This window comes from Corapipo altera, unplaced genomic scaffold (genome assembly GCF_003945725.1).
Source record: "Corapipo altera isolate COAL_440 unplaced genomic scaffold, ASM394572v1 55, whole genome shotgun sequence".
NCBI lineage: Eukaryota > Metazoa > Chordata > Aves > Passeriformes > Pipridae > Corapipo > Corapipo altera.
In genome coordinates this window covers 217,114-236,236 of record NW_020884882.1, presented here as the reverse complement: position 1 = coordinate 236,236, position 19,123 = coordinate 217,114, and the positions used below count along the sequence as shown (strand labels likewise).

At 41.8% G+C, this 19,123-nt stretch overlaps 1 protein-coding gene across 3 annotated transcripts in view; it reads left to right on the top strand.

The window, feature by feature from the left end:
• SHISA5 (shisa family member 5) overlaps positions 1-18,881 on the top strand; it is a 25,764-nt gene extending 6,883 nt beyond the window's left edge. For all 3 annotated transcript variants that reach the window (XM_027640599.1, XM_027640603.1, XM_027640602.1), the window contains exons 5-7: positions 12,149-12,264; positions 13,337-13,555; positions 15,765-18,881. In XM_027640599.1, coding sequence (XP_027496400.1) covers positions 12,149-12,264; positions 13,337-13,555; positions 15,765-15,841 — 412 coding nt within the window. In that variant the 3' untranslated portion in view covers positions 15,842-18,881. The remainder of the gene's footprint in view (positions 1-12,148; positions 12,265-13,336; positions 13,556-15,764) is intronic.
• The last annotated feature ends 242 nt before the right edge of the window (positions 18,882-19,123 follow it).

Genomic DNA, 19,123 nt, shown 5'->3' with positions numbered 1-19,123 from the left:
TAAGGGGCGGTGCGGGGCGCGGTGACGTGCGCGGGGCCGGGCGGCGGGCGCGGGGCGAGCGGCGGCGAGCATGGGGTAAGCGATGGGGCGAGCGGGGCTCCGGGCGGGGCTGGCCGGCCGCGGGGGGGGGGGGGGCCCCGCCAGCCGGGGCCGGCCCCCCCCGTGCCGGGGGGGGTCCGCCCGGTGCTCCCGCTGCCTCCGGCGGGGCTGCCGCGGGCTCGGCACCGGCGGCGAGCGGGGCCGTGCGGGCGGCATCGCCCCGCGGGGGTCGGGGCTCTGCGCCCTCCGCGGCACAGCCGGGCCGAGCCCCCCGCCCCGTGCAGCTCCAAACGCGTCTTTTCCTGCGCGGCAGGAAGGAGCCGCGCTGGAGGCACCTAAAGGCGGCGGTGTGCGGGGGGTCCATGGATGCCTTGGAGCCTTGGTCGCTTTTGGTGAGGTGTCTTCCATAAGGAAAGGGCTGAGACAGCAAATATTTTGGAGGAGGGATGCTCCTTCCTATGAGCTAGGCTGATCTTCCCTGTCTTCAAATATGTGGTTGCAGGACAGAAGCCGTGAGCCTTATCTTGCAGTCAGCCTTGCTCTCTTAGGAAGGAGCACTTAAATTGCTTTAATTATCTTTGGTTTTGGCTATGGAATGACTGAAAAAGAGAATCATGGATGTCTCAGCTTGAGAAAACGGGTGATTTTGCTTTTCCCTTTCAGTTACATTGCAGGTTTGAAAAATTAGTGTTGTGCAAAGGCCTAGACTTAACATCAAACTTTCTGGTTAGGCAATTTTATTAGAAGGGTGGTAATTACTCACAGAAGTACTGTCCTTCAAAAGCCACCCGGATGTGACTCCAGAGGAAAACCACATCTCAGAACTTTCCCAAATGACTTATGACTGAGGTGTCCTATTTAGGGTGTTTGAACACTGGGAATTGCAGTGAGTGAGACTGTTTGTGACCGCAGCCAGCAGGACACCAAGTAGATTTTTGTTTTGTTACAGACATTGCCCAGGGTTTTGTGCAGTGTGTTGAGGTTTTTGTATGTTGTTTTAACCAAGTAGCAAGCTGTATTCCTTCTGCAAGACTTGTCCCTGGTTCCTTCCTGCAAGGTATGCTCCACCCTCTCTCTCCATGCCAATTTCTTTTAAAAGGCAGGTTTTGCATTTTTCCTTGATGACTATGTTTATTTAATACTTTATTGTGTAGAAAGAAGGTCTGATGTCAGTTGGGGTATCTTTTTGTATCTCCAACAAGATAACCACATTCTTAAAACCACTTGTAATGTGAGGAGAGGCAACAAAGGGCAACTTCCTTTAGTGCCCTACTCTTTCTCATGAGTTGCAAATACTGCCTTTGGCACTGCCCTTGAAAAGGAGGAGCTGATGGTTTCCTGGCATTACAGGTCAGAAAGCATTTAGTTCCCCATTCTTGCCTCAAACTTATTTCTAGATTGAGTTACCACCCTGACACATTGCTCATAAATCCTGGATTTTTAAGAGAACTTCCCCTCTCTGAGGGCTTCTCACAAACTACCCGTGGACTTGCTACTAAACCCTGTGGTGTCTCTTCTCCCAAGGGAAGGGTTAATGCTGGAATGTATGTTCTGTATGTTCTGTCTTGTCTAGCTCAGGAGTTTTTAGTTTGCTTCTACTGTTGCTTCTTGGCTGTGTTTATTCTGAGGTCTTCTGCAGAAGTGCAAGCAAAGCACCGGTTTTTTGTAGGTTTCTTTTTATTATTATCCTTTAATATTAATATTTTTCAGTATTTAATACCGACTATCATGTGCTGTTGAGGCAGGAGTGCAAGGCACTTTGGGCCATCCTGTTAAGTGTACTTCACAGTGCAAGCAGTAGTCTTTGGACATTTTAAAGACAGTAAATTACATTCCTTTGGAGTGTCTTAATAATGCACTTTTAAGTACTTGAAAGCACTTTGCTTCCCAGAATACTGCATTTGGAAGCAAATGGAAGCATTCTAGGAAGAGTATAAAAGTCAGGGTTAACTCAGATTCAGGTTTTTTTCTGTTGTTGATCAGTCCTTAAAGATACTGTGGAGCTTTTAGGACAGGGAGTAAGAGTGGGTTTTATACCACTAAACTTGATAAATTTGCCACCGTTTTTCTTGCATGTGAGATGTGACCATAAGCAATTTCTACAATTTCTGCTGCTAGAGAATGCACTCTGGCAAGGATTTACCACTGGAAGTTGTTTCAGGGGGTTCCCCCCCCTTTTTAATTGGATTACTGAGTTTTCCCTGCTTTGCCCTGGTTTCAAAGATGGACTGTGAGCAGTAAGGCTAATTTAGTTAGTTTTCCCCTTTCTTTCTGCTGTACATAGTATACTTGTTTTAAGAAACTGTGCAAAAAGCAGAGCACTGATTCACCGGTACAGTTCTTGTTATAATTTGCATTGGTAACTTGATTATTTAGCCTTGGTATGCCAATTTTCCTTACTGGAAAAGGAAATTAGATGACTCACATGAACAATTCAAGTAATTGTGAAGTATTTGAGTGTTTAAGGAGGTAGAGCAATTCAGAACATCTGTATCAAGTTACAGAAGAAAATAATGTCGTTGGGGCAGCTGATACCAGGATTTCTAATTGGAAACAAAACTTCACATCGTCTGTGTACACAGTTAATTGGACTCTGTTTCTGAATTAATTTGTGCCTTGAAGTTACAGCAGATTTGTGTAACAGACCCAGTAATGCTTGAGGAAAGGCTGTTCATCCTTATGTGACGGGAAGAGGGAGGCAGAATGTACAACTTCCTGGGGAGCCTCGGCCAGCAGAGACAGACCAGCCTTGTTGCCCTGGGGATGTGCTCATTTGGGGTTTGTCAGGGGCTGAGCAATTTGTTGCCTTGTGGCTTAGCTGTCCTTTTGTGAAATGGAGAAGATCCATGTCATTCTGCCTGCCTTTGGCTGAGATGCAGCATCTGAATAGTCTGCTGCAGGCAAAACTTGGCAAAACCGGTATATCTCTAACAGTGGAAGATATAATTATCCTAATTTGCTTTCTCTCAGTGTAGGTGTCTTCAAGGCTATGTTTTCTCCACAAACAAGGTCAAAAATACTGTGATATTGAACTATAACCCATTTCTCTTCCTCCCCTATCACTATCAGGGACTCCAGTTTACACTTTCCAGAGTATTTGAGTACTCCAGCATCTGTAATAGGTTGGCAGGGGTAAGAGAATAAATCAAGAAGATTCTTACAGAATCACAGAATTGTTAGGGTTGGAAGGGACCTGAAGAGATCATCTAGTCCAACCCCACCTCCACAGCAGTCACCAAGAGCAGGTTATACAGGAACATATCCAGGTGGGTTTTGAATGTCCACAGAGAGGAAAACTCCATGAAAATTGGAAAAAGGACTTCTAGAAATGTAAGCAGTCTCTATTCAATAAGCAGAGAATTTCTTTTCCAGTACTGGGCCTTGGTATTTTATGTAATAAATGAGTTAAACAGCACAGAGCCTGTTCTGAGAGGCTTGTGCTCAGGCACAGGCTAATCTCGCCAAGGAATGTAAGCTTTTTGCCTGGAAACAACCGAGATTTGGATTTGAAGCTGCTTAAAAAAATGTTTGTATGCTTTTTACTAGCATGAAAAGTAAATGTAAGCTTGCCCAATTTGTAGTGGTCTACTTGCATTGGAGAGCATTTGCTTTTGTGTTCAATGCATTCTTGGTGAAGGAGCTCCTTAAAGCCGGCAGAGCAGCTGCAGGCACTGGGCTTAATGCTCCCCCCAGGTTCGTTTCCTCAGAAACCAGGGAGGAAGGAGAGATTGAAAAATGCTGTCCTGGCACAAGAGGCAGATGTGCATGGTTGGGTTTGCGTGCTCTGCTAACGACAGAAGGCTGTTGGACAGCAACAAACAAGGCAACCTGGCCTAAGCCTACAAAGACAGCGTGAGATTGATCGCTTGGACTGTGTTCAGGAGTTAATTTTCCTGTGGCTGTGTATTCATTGACTGTATGTACCTACAAATACTCCCTCTAAGTGTGGGCTTTGTTGTGCCTCTCTACACAATGGAACTCTGAAAACAGTAAATTTTTGACTCTGGAGAGAGCTTGTGAAAGTGGTAACGCTCAGAGAAGGGTCCTAGAGAAAGAGACATAGAAGGCTTCTTTAAAAACATGTTTAAAAGATCACCATGGCTATTTATTAGGATATAGGAAAGTTTGAGCATGTGGGTTCCAAATATAGCTCCAGCTCTGCCTTTTCATTTACTTCCATAAAATAACCGTGACCTGAGATGTAGCTGGATGTATTTGCAATAGACTGTGTTGTTTGTTATTAGAGTTATTTGTTGTTAGACTGTGTATTATGGGAGGAGGACAATGCCCAGCCTTTTAAAACTGCAGTTGTAGGGTCTTCTGTGAAATGAACAAATTAGTTTAATTTTAGGAAATTAACAATTGTGCAAAGGTCAGTCTTTTGACAAAGTCTGTTTTTATTAAAAACATTTTATACCATTCATTTTTAATGTGATACGCCTCTGTGCTTATTAGCATGATCTCTGGTTCTCAATTCCACTGAGAGGTAAACTTTAAACCCTCTATTTTTTTTTTATTTTTTTTTTTAGATTCTGGAAGGAACCAGTCATCAGTCACTTTTGTGACTTTTTGGTGAACGTCTTTTGTTAATGATCAGTGCCAGTTAAAAGAAGTAGTAGTTGGCCAGATGTGACCTCTGCTGCAGAGGTCTGTTCTCTTTTGTGCAGTGTGATATTTTCCTTGATGATCCTCTTTTGCTGGATGAGTAATAACTCCCAAAGAGAGGGTGGGGGGGAGTGAGGCAAGATGTCAATTCATAGTAGTATAGGGTAGTTAATTTATCTAATTTAAACTTTGCTGCTGCTTAAAGTCAGTGTTTCTAACTTTTACATATGATTTTGTGTGATGGCATATGAGTAGTGTGGGTAAAGACAGAGGTGTGTTTCCTATGAGAGCTGGGTTATAAAGCAAGCAAAGCAGGTGGGTGTGACCTGGTCTAAACCTCCTTTTACTGCAGTTTCAGTGTGTTTGGCAAGTCATACACCAGGTTGCAATTTGCCAGGAAAAAAAATCCTTTAACTCTTTAACCACATTAGTTTCTAATTAGGTGCTTAAATTTGCTTTCTAAAATTTGGATAGTATTGGCAGTAGCAAATTCAGGGTATTGCAGTTTTTGTGGAGAAAATTTTTCTGTGGCACTTAATTTCTTTTTCAGTTGAACTTCTTCTATTAATTCAATTAACCACCTAAAAAAATCCTTCCCACTGCCCAAATGGGACCCACTGTTGGTCCCAAATTTTAGTTGGGGCAGGGGGTAACATAGTGTGTCATTGAACTGGAATCCTGATGGTAGGAGGGGAACGGACTCACTTTGCTTGCCTTAAATATCTGTGTCTGTAATCCATTTAATTTCTCTTTGTACTACTAAAGAGCATTTAAAATTTATTTACCATCTACAGGAGCAAAGGCCTTACGTTGTGTTTAAGGATAGTTTATATGCTGAGGGTCCTGCATGAAGCTGCAGTGTTAATTCTTCCACTGTTGATAAAAGACTTCAATCCCTCTGAATGCAGCTCTGGCTTCTCCCCTTGTTATGTGCATATTGTGATGTTCCATTTACCTGTAACAATTACTCTCAGTTGTCTACAGGGTGTACAATAATAGGTTTCCTGGGAAACCTCACCGGAAAATTGTATTTTTAGTGTGCATTACAAAGGGATTTATGTAAATAGACATATTTAGTACAAGTGCACTGTTTATGGACCAAGAAGAGATGCTTGCATACATATTTCATAATAACCTGTTGGATCAGGGTGTTGGATGTCTGTGTAAAACCACAAACTCCAGGAAGTTCCCTCCCTGCCACTTTCTCATATAGGCTGTTTAAGAACATGTTATGCTAAACTTACTCCATGTTATTTGAAAAAAGAAAAGAGAATTTAGTGTCTTAAAAAAAATTAGCTTTGCTTCCAGTAGGTCTTTGTGTATAAAATTAAAGTTTATTATTTTGGGCTTAAAGTAACCCACATCAGCTTCCTATTTGAACAAAGTGAAAAAGGACCCATTCAGTACATATTTAGCAAACTTCTCAAAAGACTCTTGCATTCTGTTTTCCTATGACACTCTTGCAGTTCCAGGGCTTCTTGGGTTCCTGTGGCATTATTGTTGCTCCTTTGGGATGGGTTCTCAGGCCAGAGCTGGCTTGGCTGGTGCTGAGGGTCCCTGGGCTGGGCTCAGCCTTGGATGGACTCTGGAGGATGTAGTTCAGGATTGTTTACACTGCAGGTGAGCAGAGGTGTCCCAGGAGTTGTTTCAGGGGGGCTCCTGCTGCAATCTTTGCTTTCTTTTTTTTGAGGGTTTCCAGTGGCAGTTAATCTGTGTCTATGCAGTTTGCAATCAGTGATGATTTGAGCTGGTACCACACTGGTGGGTCAGTCAAAATAAGATGAAACTCTTTTCTTGACACTGGGGGACTGTACGTGGGCAGGACCCCGGGAGAAACAGCCTCAAGTGCTGACTTGAGTTGACATTTGTCTGAAAAACCGATGCAGACATCACAGTTCCAGCCCACACTTCACTGCATTTCATAGCTTATAAAATGACTTTACAGTTACCCAAACCTGCCAGTCTGATGAAACTACCAAGATTTCATGATTTTGAAACCATGCTGATATCGGTCTGAGTCTGAAGCTTGCCTGTTGCCCACCACAAGAATCACTTGGGAACTTCTTGGTCCTGCAGAGATCCTGTTTTGGGGAGGTGGCTCACAGGTAAAACATCTGGAGGGGACCATGGTGTGACTGCACCTGGACTAGGAGGCTTTGCTATGGTGTGTATTTTGATGGTCTGCTTGTGCTGCAGCTCCTGTGGCCCAAAACCCAGCTGTGCTAAAACAGGCTGATCAGTTCACCAAGTTTTAAAGTCAGGTCAGTGTTTTCCCATGGGTTTGCTTTCTTTGTAATAGTAAATGTTTTTCTGTTAATCTCTATGAAAATGGTTCTGATGCTTTGAATTTTCATGCTAAGACATCAAACCGAGGAAGTGTGTTGTTAGTAAAGTTGTAAAAACTAATCCCTCTGAAAGACTCTTGGGAAGTCGTATTGCTTTTTTTTAAAATAAGAGTTGATCCTTTATTTTCCTGCTAAGCTTTAGAGGCATTATGTGGCATTGTATGGCTGTGACTAAAACGTTGGACTTGGGTAAACTTCTCTGGGGACTTGTTTGGTCATGTCCTGCACCTCAGTCAAAGCAAGCCTGGACATTTACCATCCTATCACCTTTCTGGGAACTGTATCCTTTTCTGGAGCAGTAAAGAATGATATGCATATACTCAGTTGTTGTTTTGTTTTGTTTTGTTTTTTTTTGCTTTCAGGATTGGCCTAAATTTTCTGTTGAAGTCTTTCCAGACCACCCCATGCTACAGCCATAACTCAGTATTTGTAAATGTTTGTTTTCAAAAGCAGCAGCGCTTTTGAAAAGGACCCTGCCAAACATGTTTCTCGAAGCATGGAACAAATCTTGGAATAGGCTAAAACACGTGAAATAAATAGGCTGCTTTAACTAATTTCTCAGAACTAGGTGGTCTCATTGTTCATCGGGATATTTTCTCTTTTTGAAGACAAAATTTCATGTCAATGGGACACACTGCAGTGCATAGATATGCAAAAACTTTCTTTACATCAGGACTCAGAAAATGTCGCTGACTTAAGTGATTCAAACTGCTTAGGAGAGTTAAAAATACATTGCTGGAATTGAAACTTGGATATTTTAAAATGCTTTAAATAACCTCGAAGTATTTTTTTTTCCACTTGACAGTATTGAAGGTAGAAATCTCCAATATGAACAACTGCCTTGAGAATTAGCTTCTACAGATTGTGCTACTTAGATCCCGGGCTTGATTCTCACATTTTTAATATGTCCATTACATCTCATTCAGTAGCAAAAGGCACTAATCACTGAACTCCCTTTTTATGAGCTGATAGATATTTTGAATAATTAGCCAGCCTTAAAAGTGAGGTGAGGCTGTGAAACGTTCTCACTACACTTCAGTGCTTTCCAAAGGTGAGAGAATAGGGGCAGGAGTGGAGGAGGGCGAGGCAGGAGAGAGGTGGGGGTGGAAAGGGCAGGGCATTGTCTCTCCATATTTACTTTCCCATACATTTTATGAGAAGTCCAGTTTATCGTTGCTGCAGTAAAACCGCTATTTTGTTTTTTTTTTTACTAAATCACTGGTAAAAGTTCCCTTTTATGCCAAGAGAAAGAGGCAGGAAACAGCAGGGACCGAGCTCAAGCTCTTTATAACTGTGTGTGCTTTATTTAGAGACTATGATATATATAATGTGGGTGTCTGGAAACCTCTGTTCACCAGAGCATTCTGATCTGGTGCCGTGGCCACCCTGATTTCTGCTCTCTGACGTTTGTTTGCAGAATGCAGAGGGGAAGGTGTGCTTTCAGTTTTGGTTGGCTTTTTTTTCTCTCTCAGTTTAACCATTCAGGGGAAGAATCTGTGAGCTACAGTCCCTCGTGTCAGTTTTTTGTCATCTTTGTACAATGCTAACAGTTGGTAATTGAATTATCATTTAACATGAGTGTAATTTTTTTTCAAATAATTTCAGAATCCTTTAGGCAGATTCGTCAGATGAAAGCAATTAAATTAAAGAATAGTTTTGTTTTAAGAAAGGAGTATAAGCTCTCTGCAAGAGAGTTTTTATACATATCCAGAATATCTTGTCTCCTGAAATACAGATGGTTCACTAAGTATGCTGAGGATCACTGTGGCCTCACTTGAGTAACATCTTCTCTTAGTGGTAGCTGTCCTACCCTTTTTTTCAGTAGTTTTAGTAGTGGGATATCCCTTAAATGCTCAAGAAGTTCTCAGGACAGTACTCCTTGTACAGTAAAAAGACATTATTACAATAAGATTCTGCCTAACCATGCAGAAATTCCAAAAGGGTATTGCTAGTTTTGATTGTAAATAGAAATAGTTTGAAAAAAAAATTATTTTTGAAGCGCTTCAGTGTTGAGAGTGTTGATGACATGACTTACAAGTTCATAGCACTTACAGTTTTGTTTTGTGTAAATGTTTTGCTACCTTCTGCTGTTCCAAGACATTAGTCTGTGTGAGCCCAAGCCCTGGCAAGAAAACTATCTGCTGTGAAGTAGGTGATAAAAACGTCTGCCAGCAATCAGTTGTTACACTCCTTAGGAAACTCTGAGAAGAACTAACTCCTCTGTTATTTCACCCACTGGGCTGTTTCTGAAGGCTTGTAATTTTGGTCTGCAGCAATCACAGAGCGTTTCAGTGGCTGGAACTGAATCAGTGTTTACACACACAAACACACAACCGCACTCAGTGTACACACATGACACACCTGTACTTTAAATATAGTTAGCTCTCCAGAAGATGGATGCAAAATGTCACAGTGCTGCGGTTGTGTCATTTAACAAAGATGCAGACAAGTGATGCAAAGGCACAGGGTGTCCCTAACAGCTTGGTGAAAATATGGACATGGTGTTTTGGTTTTTTTTTTTTAGCTTTGGTTTTGTTACATTCCTTATTCTAGTTAGTAAATACGAGGTGTGCTTCATTGAACAGAAAACTTTATTAAAAATAAATAAATGGAGCCCATGGCCGGTATTTTTATCTGTTCATGGCCAGCTTGGCTGCAGATGGGCTTGTGCTCATATTAGAACTGGATTTGGTCGTGAGTGATAAGGGGGCTCTGCCAGTTTCCTGCTCTGCTGGGTAATTTATGATGAGTAAATGTTGCTCCACTTTATCTCCTTGGTATGTTTGATTCTGCCCGGCCTCTACTGAAGTTCAAAGAATTTCTTTGTGTGTAAAAGTGAAGAATTTTAGTCAGTCTTAATCTCTTCCCTTGACACAAGAATTTCTTTCCTTGGCAGAGCCCACTAGCAAAAAGGGTTGGGTTTTTTTTTCCTTCTTTACTGAGGAAAGAAGGAAGAACCCAGAGGACTCTTTTCTTTTGTCTCTTCTAATGTTGCTTGGGAATCACTGTGTGTAGTGGAAATAAAGTCAACTTCCCTTGTGAGAGAGCTCCCTCAGGGCTGATGCAGAAGTGGGAACAAGAGGAAAGAAAATTTGGCTGCTCCACAAATATCAGTAACTGCAGTTGATGTTTTTTGTCATACAGTTTCTAGAGGTGTCTGTAGTTTGTCACAGGCATTCATGCTGTTTATAGTGAACACTGCAATCAGGTATTTAAGGTTAATGTACAAATCCATCACACACACTTCTTTCTCTCCTCCTCTTGAAATTGCACCTGTATCTCCCTTTTATACTTGACTTGAAAGAAATGGGATTTTTTTTGATGGAGATGAGCTGGCTTTGAACTTACTGTGCTGGAATGAAACTAATGCTCATGGGGATGGGGGGAGCACTTAAAAGCTGAGTGGTTAGGAAAGCATCTGGATTTGCAGGTCAGCATATGAAAAAACTTCTGTAAAGTTGCAGATAAATGTGGCAAAACATGCACATGTTCCTCGACACATGGTTACATCTTTGCATCCTGCAGCTGTGTTGCAATGGTCTGTTTTCTTTCCTGGCAGCGTTTCTGACATGGCTCCTGCAACTTCAGGAGGCTGCAGCAGTTCCTGCTCCCTGTTTTACATGTAAATGCTGAATTGCAGTGACTGCAGGCAATCCACACTATCATATTTAGTACTTCGTGACTCAGTCCACAGTGTTGTATTTAGTGCTTCACAAATTAGATGGAGTTACAGTTAGATAAAATTCTTGCTCATATTTTTGAAAGAGATTTGACCCAAATTTTTTTTCTTCTAGTCGTTGCAGAAATAGAATAAAACTGATGGAGCCTCTCTTGAGGGGGAAAAAAAAAATGCATTTTAAACTGAACCTGGTTTATTTTTCAATGCTCACACTCAGTCAGTGCTCAGCTTACTAAGGGTTAAGTTGCTCTAGAAGAACGAGGTGAGGTCTTCCAAATTTGGGCTAGGGATAGAGCATTTTGCTTTTTTTTTTTTTTGGTCAATTATTTAACCTTCCAGTGTCACTGATACTCAAAAGCGATTTTCCCATTTGGTGGCTGGCAGCCAAGTGAAAATTGCTGGAGGTTCTGGAGGAGTGTGGTTTTGTTTAAAGCTGTTAACAGGAAACTGAGCAGGAAAAAACTAGAGCTCTGTAGCCAAAATTTTTACCAAGAAGCGAAAACAGGATGGATACAAAACCAGCTCTCTGCTTGTTATTTTAGAGGTTGTTGTTCGTTAAAACTGATTTCCTGCAATTGTTCCCAAAACTGATGCATGGTGCACTTTTTTTTTTAAAGAAATAAAAATGCTGGAGACTTTGGCTTCCATGGGAGGAAGACTTTATTGATTTCAGACAGTAAGAAACACATCATTGGCATTAACACTTAAAAGGGAGTTGTCAGTGGGCTTTGCTGTGATACCTTTTCTCTCCTGTGTGGTAAACTTGTAAAGCTTCCAGAGGTGACTGTTTGTCTGCCTCCATCATTTGATGCTAATCAGAGAGGTCAAAGCAGGTGTAATCTTTGGCCTTGCCATGCCAGGTTTTGGAGTTCTAGGCAGTGTTTCTGTCCCCCATAATGTAGCCTGACATACTTGCTGTGGCAGTAAAGTTTGCAGAATTTCAGATCTTCCAGGCTGTGTGAAACATGGCTTCTAAACCAGCTGTTTACAAATGCCAAGGAACCTGCCAAGAGTCTGTTTGTTGAGTGCTGAGATTGTCTCTGAGCTTGGGGACTGGGAGGTCTGAGGAGTGTGGGAAGAACTTGCTGTCACCCCAAAGCCCGGCGTGCTTTGGTTTCGGGCCTGCCTCTGCCCATGTGCTCAGAGCAGGCAAGCAGTGCTTGGGAAATCAGGTGGTGGAACTCGTGGTTTTGAAACCTTAACTGCTGTAAGCTTTTGGAATACATAAAGGGACACACGGTTGCACTAAAAAAAACCAAGAATCACAGTCACAATTAAATGAGAGGGACCAAAGACCCCTTGGTAGGGGTTGATCACCTTCCCCTGCCTCAGCAGACCTGACCTGCAGCATTGCCCTGCACAGTTGTTTCTTATTCCAGTGCATGAAGTAGAAAGAGATTGGAGGTGGAGCAATGTGTTTGCTACAGGAGGTTTGGTTAAGGAGTGACTCTTATCAGTTCTGTTGGTCTCTTTGTTGCAGTTTTGGAACCCTTATTGCGATTGGAGTTACTGTTTTTGCAGTGATTGTCATCACTATTATTCTGTGCCTCACCTGCTCCTGTTGCTGTCTCTACAAAGCATGTCGAAGACCACGGCGTGAGTACCTCTGTATTTTCTTTTTCACGTCTTGGAACAAGACTTTTTCTTTTCCCGCCCCCAGGAAATAGTGTTCCTACAAGAGGTAAAAATCATCTTGCCTCACCTCTCTGCTCGGAAGTTGCAATGCCTAAACATTAAAAAGAAGCCACTTCAGAATGTGAAGTTGCAGAGAGATGTTTTGGAATATTTTCTGAGAATTTAGAAGTTCTCCTTCCCCACCCCCTCCCCAGCGTGGGGGGTTTGGGAGTTGTTTTGGGATGTTTTTTTTTTTTTGTTCGGGTAAACAGGGGGTAGGATAACTATTAAAATTTTTCTCTGTCTCTTAAAAATATACCTGAAAAATAAACAAGAGGCTCAGGACTGCAACAGTGCAATCTTGAGCAAAGTTTGTAATTGCAGCATAAAGATGAAGGAGGTCTCAAAAAACCAAATTGTTGCAGTTTATTAGAAAGTATTAATTCTCCCTGTTCCAATAAGAGATATGAACCAATAATCCAACGTCAGCTCCTACAAAAATCAATGAATTAAATGTGTATTTGCCTTTCTGACTCTTATGTAGAGAAAGAGGTACTAATTAATACCTCTTGGTATTAGTAATAATAATAATGGATGGATTAGTTGTACATAAAAGGAAGCTCCTTACCTGATAAAGGAGATATTTATCACCTTAGTCCTTAAAAGCAGATAACATTTTGAAATGAGCAGTTTTCCCAGTCTTTCACCACATGATAGATAACTTGGCTGCAGGGTTGAGTTCCTGGTTTTAGAAGAGTCCAAGAAAAAAGTTTTTTTTTTGCTCTTGGTGGTTGAGGCACCAGGAGGTGAGTTGGCTGCTCTGCCAGCACGTGGAGGCTCTCATCAGCACTGAGATAATGGAAAGGAAATTTAGAGGCACACGGTTCTAAATCCATGGTGGGACTTCGAGAATGAAACTACCCAGAGTTCGAAGTGAGGAATTGACCTTAAGGGTGAATGTTTTTTGGGGTTTTTTTTGTGTTCCTGTGGTTGGCTGTTGAAGGAGCTCTCCTGGGACCAGCAGCACTAACCGCGTTCTTTTCCTTGCGTGTAGCTGTTGTCACCACCACTGCTACCACTACAGTGGTCCACGCTCCTTATCCCCAACAACCAGCAGTGCCACCCAGCTATCCAGCAGCTCCATATCAAGGATACCAGCCCGTGGCCATCCAGCCCCAGCCAGGAATGCCGGTAGCACCGTACCCTGCACAGTATCCTCCTCCTTACCCCATGCAGCCCTCGGGACCGCCGGCCTATCATGAGACAGTGGCAGGTAAGGCAGCACTGAGAGCTGCTTCAGCTCTTAAACAGCCAAAGAGACACTTGCTCTGGAGCCAGTTTTGTGTTATTTACATCATTTACTTTCTGTGGCTTTATTAACATAAGCGTAAGCAAATGATGTAAAACTCAACTTACGGTGGGTGCTGTAATTCACCCTCATGGAAATCTTGTCACCGTTTCTATGTTAAGCGTTGCCAGAGGAGGTGTGAGCTGGAGCTGTACTGGCAAAATGGTGTGTGGGACTGTCAGTGGAGCCAGTAGAATGTTTTGCTAGTGCAGCTGACATTTCCTGTTAAATCAAAGCCCAATTAACAGATATATGTAGGAGTTGGGTGATTCTGCAGACCCTCTCTAATCTATCTGCTAGCTCTATTCTGTAAGAGCATGTAGTGATAGGACAAGGGGGGATGGATTCAAACTAAAAGAGAGTAGGGTTAGATTAGATATAAGGAAAAAATTCTTCCCTGTGAGGGTGTTGAGGCCCTGGCACAGGCTGCCCAGAGAAGCTGTGGCTGCCCCATCCCTGGAAGTGTCCAAGGGCAGGTTGGACGAAGCTCTGAGCAACCTGGGCTAGTGGAAGGTGTCCCTGCCCATGGCAGGGGTTTGGAACTGAATGATCTCTGAGGTCCCTTCCAATCCAAACCATTCTATGAGGTGTTTCAATCTATATACAGATGGTATTCTTTAGGAGTTTGTCACTATGTTTAGAGAATACCAAGTCTGATCAACTTCAGACCAGTTTGTTGCCAACCAGCAGTTAGAATTACCAGAATCTTTTTTTTCTTCAGCTTTCTTTCTTTCACAGCATTGTGTTCATGCAGCCTTATTGTTGCAATGACTAATTCCCACTTCTGCTGGTAACAGTTGTTCTCTGAACAATTGGCTTCTGGCTGTTGAGAGGAGCCAAAACTAGGCTGTTACCTGCCCTAGGATCTTCAAGCCCTCTTACAAACCACGTTATTTGTTCTTCTAAGTAACAAGTGAAGTATAGTCCTGATCAGTAGATAATGCCCTTGGAAAGTAACTTTCAGGACAACTCAAATATGAAACGGCTTTTCATGGTCTGAAGCATTTGCAGACCAGTTAGAAATAGTACATTAATAATGTGCAGACCAGCCCCACATGTGGAAACACTGACCTGGCAGGCCTGTTGAGTCTGTTTTTCTGTTATAAATGCCAAAGAGGCTGTGGGTTTTATGGGATTATGCCAAAGTGCTTTGACTTCAATTTTTTCGTGTGAGGGAGTCACTTTACTTCTACCCTCTGGTTTCTCAAACTGTTGCTGGTTTGTTAGTTCTTAGAACAAGTTGGGTTTTTATTTCTGGGAGCATCCCAAAGCACTTTCCATGTTGCCAGCTGAGAATGTCTCATTGTGAGAGTTCCTTCCTTCATTTCTCCTGTCTATTAACCAAGGAGCAGGCTCTTAATTAGGTCACACCCTGGGGAGAGGATACCTGCTCTGCCAAACAGGAGCCAAACCCACTCACTTTACAAGATCAGCAGGAGATAACAACACTTACACTTTCCAGGGATCTGATCAGCTGCTGCATTACTTGAACTAGTGCTGTTTGCCAGACCTGAAAATGAAGGTGCCACTTGAGAGCAGCTTGTCTCACAATATTGGAAAACAAGGCTGCCTTCCGAGGGTCTAAGTTAAACTCTTCAATGGCTCAGTAGTGGTGGGATACTTTTTTCCCTTTTACTTTTTTAATTAACTCTGTGACACTTAGGAGGAAAGCATTTTCCCTGAACGAATCCTAAAATTTGATTTCTCTAGTCCTTTTTCTTTTGCCCAGAGGTTTATTTTTTTTCTTGGCACACCGTCAGGTGTATCCTGTTGTTTGTGCAACCCTGACTTCCACTTGCTCTCTTTTGGACCAGATCTGTTCCCTTTTTTTATTTTTTTTTTTGGACTAGGTTCTACCCTGAAGACAAACCATGAGCTTGTGGCTGCCATAATTCACATGTATACTTAGCATCAAAAAAACCCCAAAATCCCATAAGAATGAAGGTTTTTATGATTTCACTTCTGAAATGCAGATGCTCTGTGAGTGAGCACAAGCTGTTCTCAAGTCCAGCTAAGATGCTGGATAAGTTGAACCTCTTAATCATGTGCTGAAACCAGAAGTTGCCATTTTATATGTAGAATTCAGAATGTACATTCTATAAATCTGTTTTTTCTTTGTGTTTTGCTTTTGCAGCTGGTGCTGGAGCCCCTTACCCAAGCCAGCCCCCTTACAACCCTGCTTACATGGATCCTCAGAAACCCACCTATTGAAAAGCTCTTCTACTGTGCTTCTGCATATGAAACTTTTCAAAATATAATTTGTTCTGTTTACACCCTGCACCAGTAGTATATTTTTCTTGAAGACAGCAATCTTTTGTCTAAAATAACGTGAAAAGTAATTCAGTATGTTTAATGCTCCGAGGAAGGAGTATTTTTCTTGCAGAAGTTGTTCATTTATACCTCAAGCAAATAGAAAAAGAGATTTTGCTCTAAGTACAGTGAGAAGCATGAAGAAGGAGTACTTAAAAAATACAGAACCACAATAACATTTGCTGTGCAATAATTTTGGAAGGATTGGTCTAATATGAGCATTGTCAAACACCCAAAGCTGTAGCAATCTTTTGCACAGTATTAAAACATAAAAACTTAACCTCTGAGAAACTACCTGATACATGTTACGTATGTTCTGCCTGTTTTGAAGCTACTATTGTTAGGTAAGCTGCCATTTAATACATTTCATTTACCATTCAAAAGGGAATTTTCCTTTTTTGCAACACATTTGCCTTCAGTAAGGGGTAGCAAACCATATTTAATTGTCTCTGGACTAGCTCTAAATAGCACGAGTTGGTGATTTCCTTGTTTTCTTTCCCAATTTGAAGGCTTTAAAACTGTGCCTCCACTGGGTGTTAGAGCTAGGAATTAACAACAAATCCAAACTCTCTGCCACTTAGCAGACCAAATATCTCAAAAGCTGGAAACTTGAAAATTCTTCATAAAAATTATTGGACAAGTATTTCCTGTTGAGGTGTTGTTGGACAAGCTTACTCCAGTCATTTCTTGTGATGGGTTTGGAAAAAAAATTAGCAATTTAACCACATGTTAAGCAGAAATACCTGCCAGCATTCAGTCCTGCCTCATCACAGGGAGGGAATTTGTTTTACAGGAGAGATGGGATGTCAGCAGTAGATTGGGGTTTTCAGATGCTTAGGGTTTACCACTGTCTCTAGTGGGAACTGTATGTGGCAGGAACCTAAGAATTCTAGACCTTTATAAACTCAGTCTGCATTTGAATAACAAAATGCAGGGAGGGACAAGAAATCCCAGCCCAACACGAAGCAGGGATTAAAATTCCCTGTTGTCTTCAACATTCCCATAAAGCTGAACAGAAGATGAGAAGTCAGGGAAAGCAGGGATTTGGTCACAGCCAGGTAATATATTTTTCAGAAGATAGTGCTTTCAGCCATGAAACATCTTGAGACATCCTCATGACTATTACCACTGCTGGGGCTTTTGTCTCCATAAATTTTGTATTGCTCAAACAAATAAGGTGGTTTTTTGTTGGTTGTTTTTTTTTTTTTTCACTGTCCTCAACAATTCTGTCTTTTCTCACATTGATATACAATATGTTTTTAATCCTCATAGAGCTATCTAGTTAGTTGTATGCATAATTTTAACATATCTTTTACACTGATTTTACTTTTTTTGGAGAGGCCATCGAGCCATTTGTCCCGTGATTTTACATTTGGAGATATTGTTTGGTGGCATTATTTTACCTCATATAGTGGGTGGAAATTGCTGCTGCCAAAGGCAGCCTTGTTTTTCTTCCTGATTGTTGAGTCTATTTTTGGATTATTCTGAAATTTTTTAATTTTTTTTTTTAGAGAAGGTTTTCAGGGCATTTCAGAAGGAACTTGTAGAAAGTTTTTAGCATCAAAATCCATGCCAACCTGTGCTCCTGTGTTACACCTCTGAGTGTTGAAGTTAATAGCATGAAATGGTGCCAAGAGGCACTCACAGAGCATGTATCCATGTATCCTGTGTCTGTGTTCCTCCTCTTTCCTGCCTTGTCAGCTGAGAAATCAGGCAATGCTTCATTACACTGTTAGACAACCAGCACTGGATCGTGTGTCCTGTGTGGAGGGTGAAGTGTTGCCTTAGAAACCTGGAATGTTTCTGTGTGGGAGGGCACTGAGTAGCTGCAGAAATAAATCCCTTGCTGTAGATCCCTTGTGTTTATTCACGTAGAAGGAGAGCAGAGACTATTCCAGCACCTTCAGATGGAGCCTGGCCAGGGAGAGCAGCTCTCAGAGCACAGGCAGAACATCCCAGTGTGGGGCTTGATGAGGTTGTTCCTGTGCCCTGCTCTTCTTTCCTCCGTCTGCTCTGACAAATGGATCCGTTTGTGGCAGTCTTGGTAATGGTATGTTTGGGTTCTGAAAGGGAAATCTGCAGTTTTGTGACAGGTTGGCTCAGTCATCATCCCTGAGGGAAGGCAGTAGGAAAGTGAAGTGGCAGCAATAACAGAGGTTCCCAAATGTGAAGTTTTGGTGTAGAAGTTGCACAGACCAAACAGATTGTCCTGAATTGCCACCCCTGTGTGTGTAGGGGTGGGAGGAGATGAGGGGAAGGGTTAAGGAGCCTCAAGATTGACACTTCTTCAGTGAACAAGTGCTAATGATAACTATGGACAAGTGAAGAGATGAGTCATCAATGCACAAGGAACTACTTCAGCAGCAGTGTTACTAACTCAGTTACAAAACTCATTGAAAGAAGAGAGAATGATCCAGTTCACAACTGGAGCAGAGAATCAGATCTTTTCTTATTGTTAGTGAATTTATCATCATTAACAATAAGGTGTAGGACCAAATTTTACTTGCCTGTTGCCCTGCAGCTTGTTGAAGCTTGTTTTTATACAGTTAAAGGAATGGGATGGTTATAGAAAAAGTAGAGGAGATGATCCATAAATTTTTAGTTTAAGCACTGCTGATGTGTGTCATTCCAAGTAGCTGTTGCCTTCACATCACTAGTTATCCACAGTGCTGTAGGGAGGGGGAATGGAACTAAAACTTTAAATGTTGAAAGAGTATATCTTAATTTGGTTTTAATTCTGTAAGTGCCTTTGTTTCAGAAATGTTTTGTGAAATTAAATACAGTAGAATATTTTGTTGTATTGAATTTAGTAGATAATCATTGTTGCTTTTGTTACATACTGTAACCTCGCTTTGTATGTTGTTTGTAGGTTAAACATAAGTATTCAAACCAAATGGCATAAACTCTATGCACCTTTGTAATAAATACAGTGTTTGAAGTACATTCTGTCAGCTTTTTCTTAGCCTCATTTCGAGTATCATTTAGGGGTGTGTCTCCAAAGCTACATTTCACTTCGTAATGTTTGACAGCTCGTGTTACTGAGTGTATTTTAAGCCAATTTGTATCCCAAATACCACTTTGGGGAGTGAAGGCTGAAGCCTAATCACAGCACTACAGGTCACAACATAAAGGAGGGACAGTGCAAGCTCCTGAATGATGCTCTGCCAAGCTAATCCAAGAGGA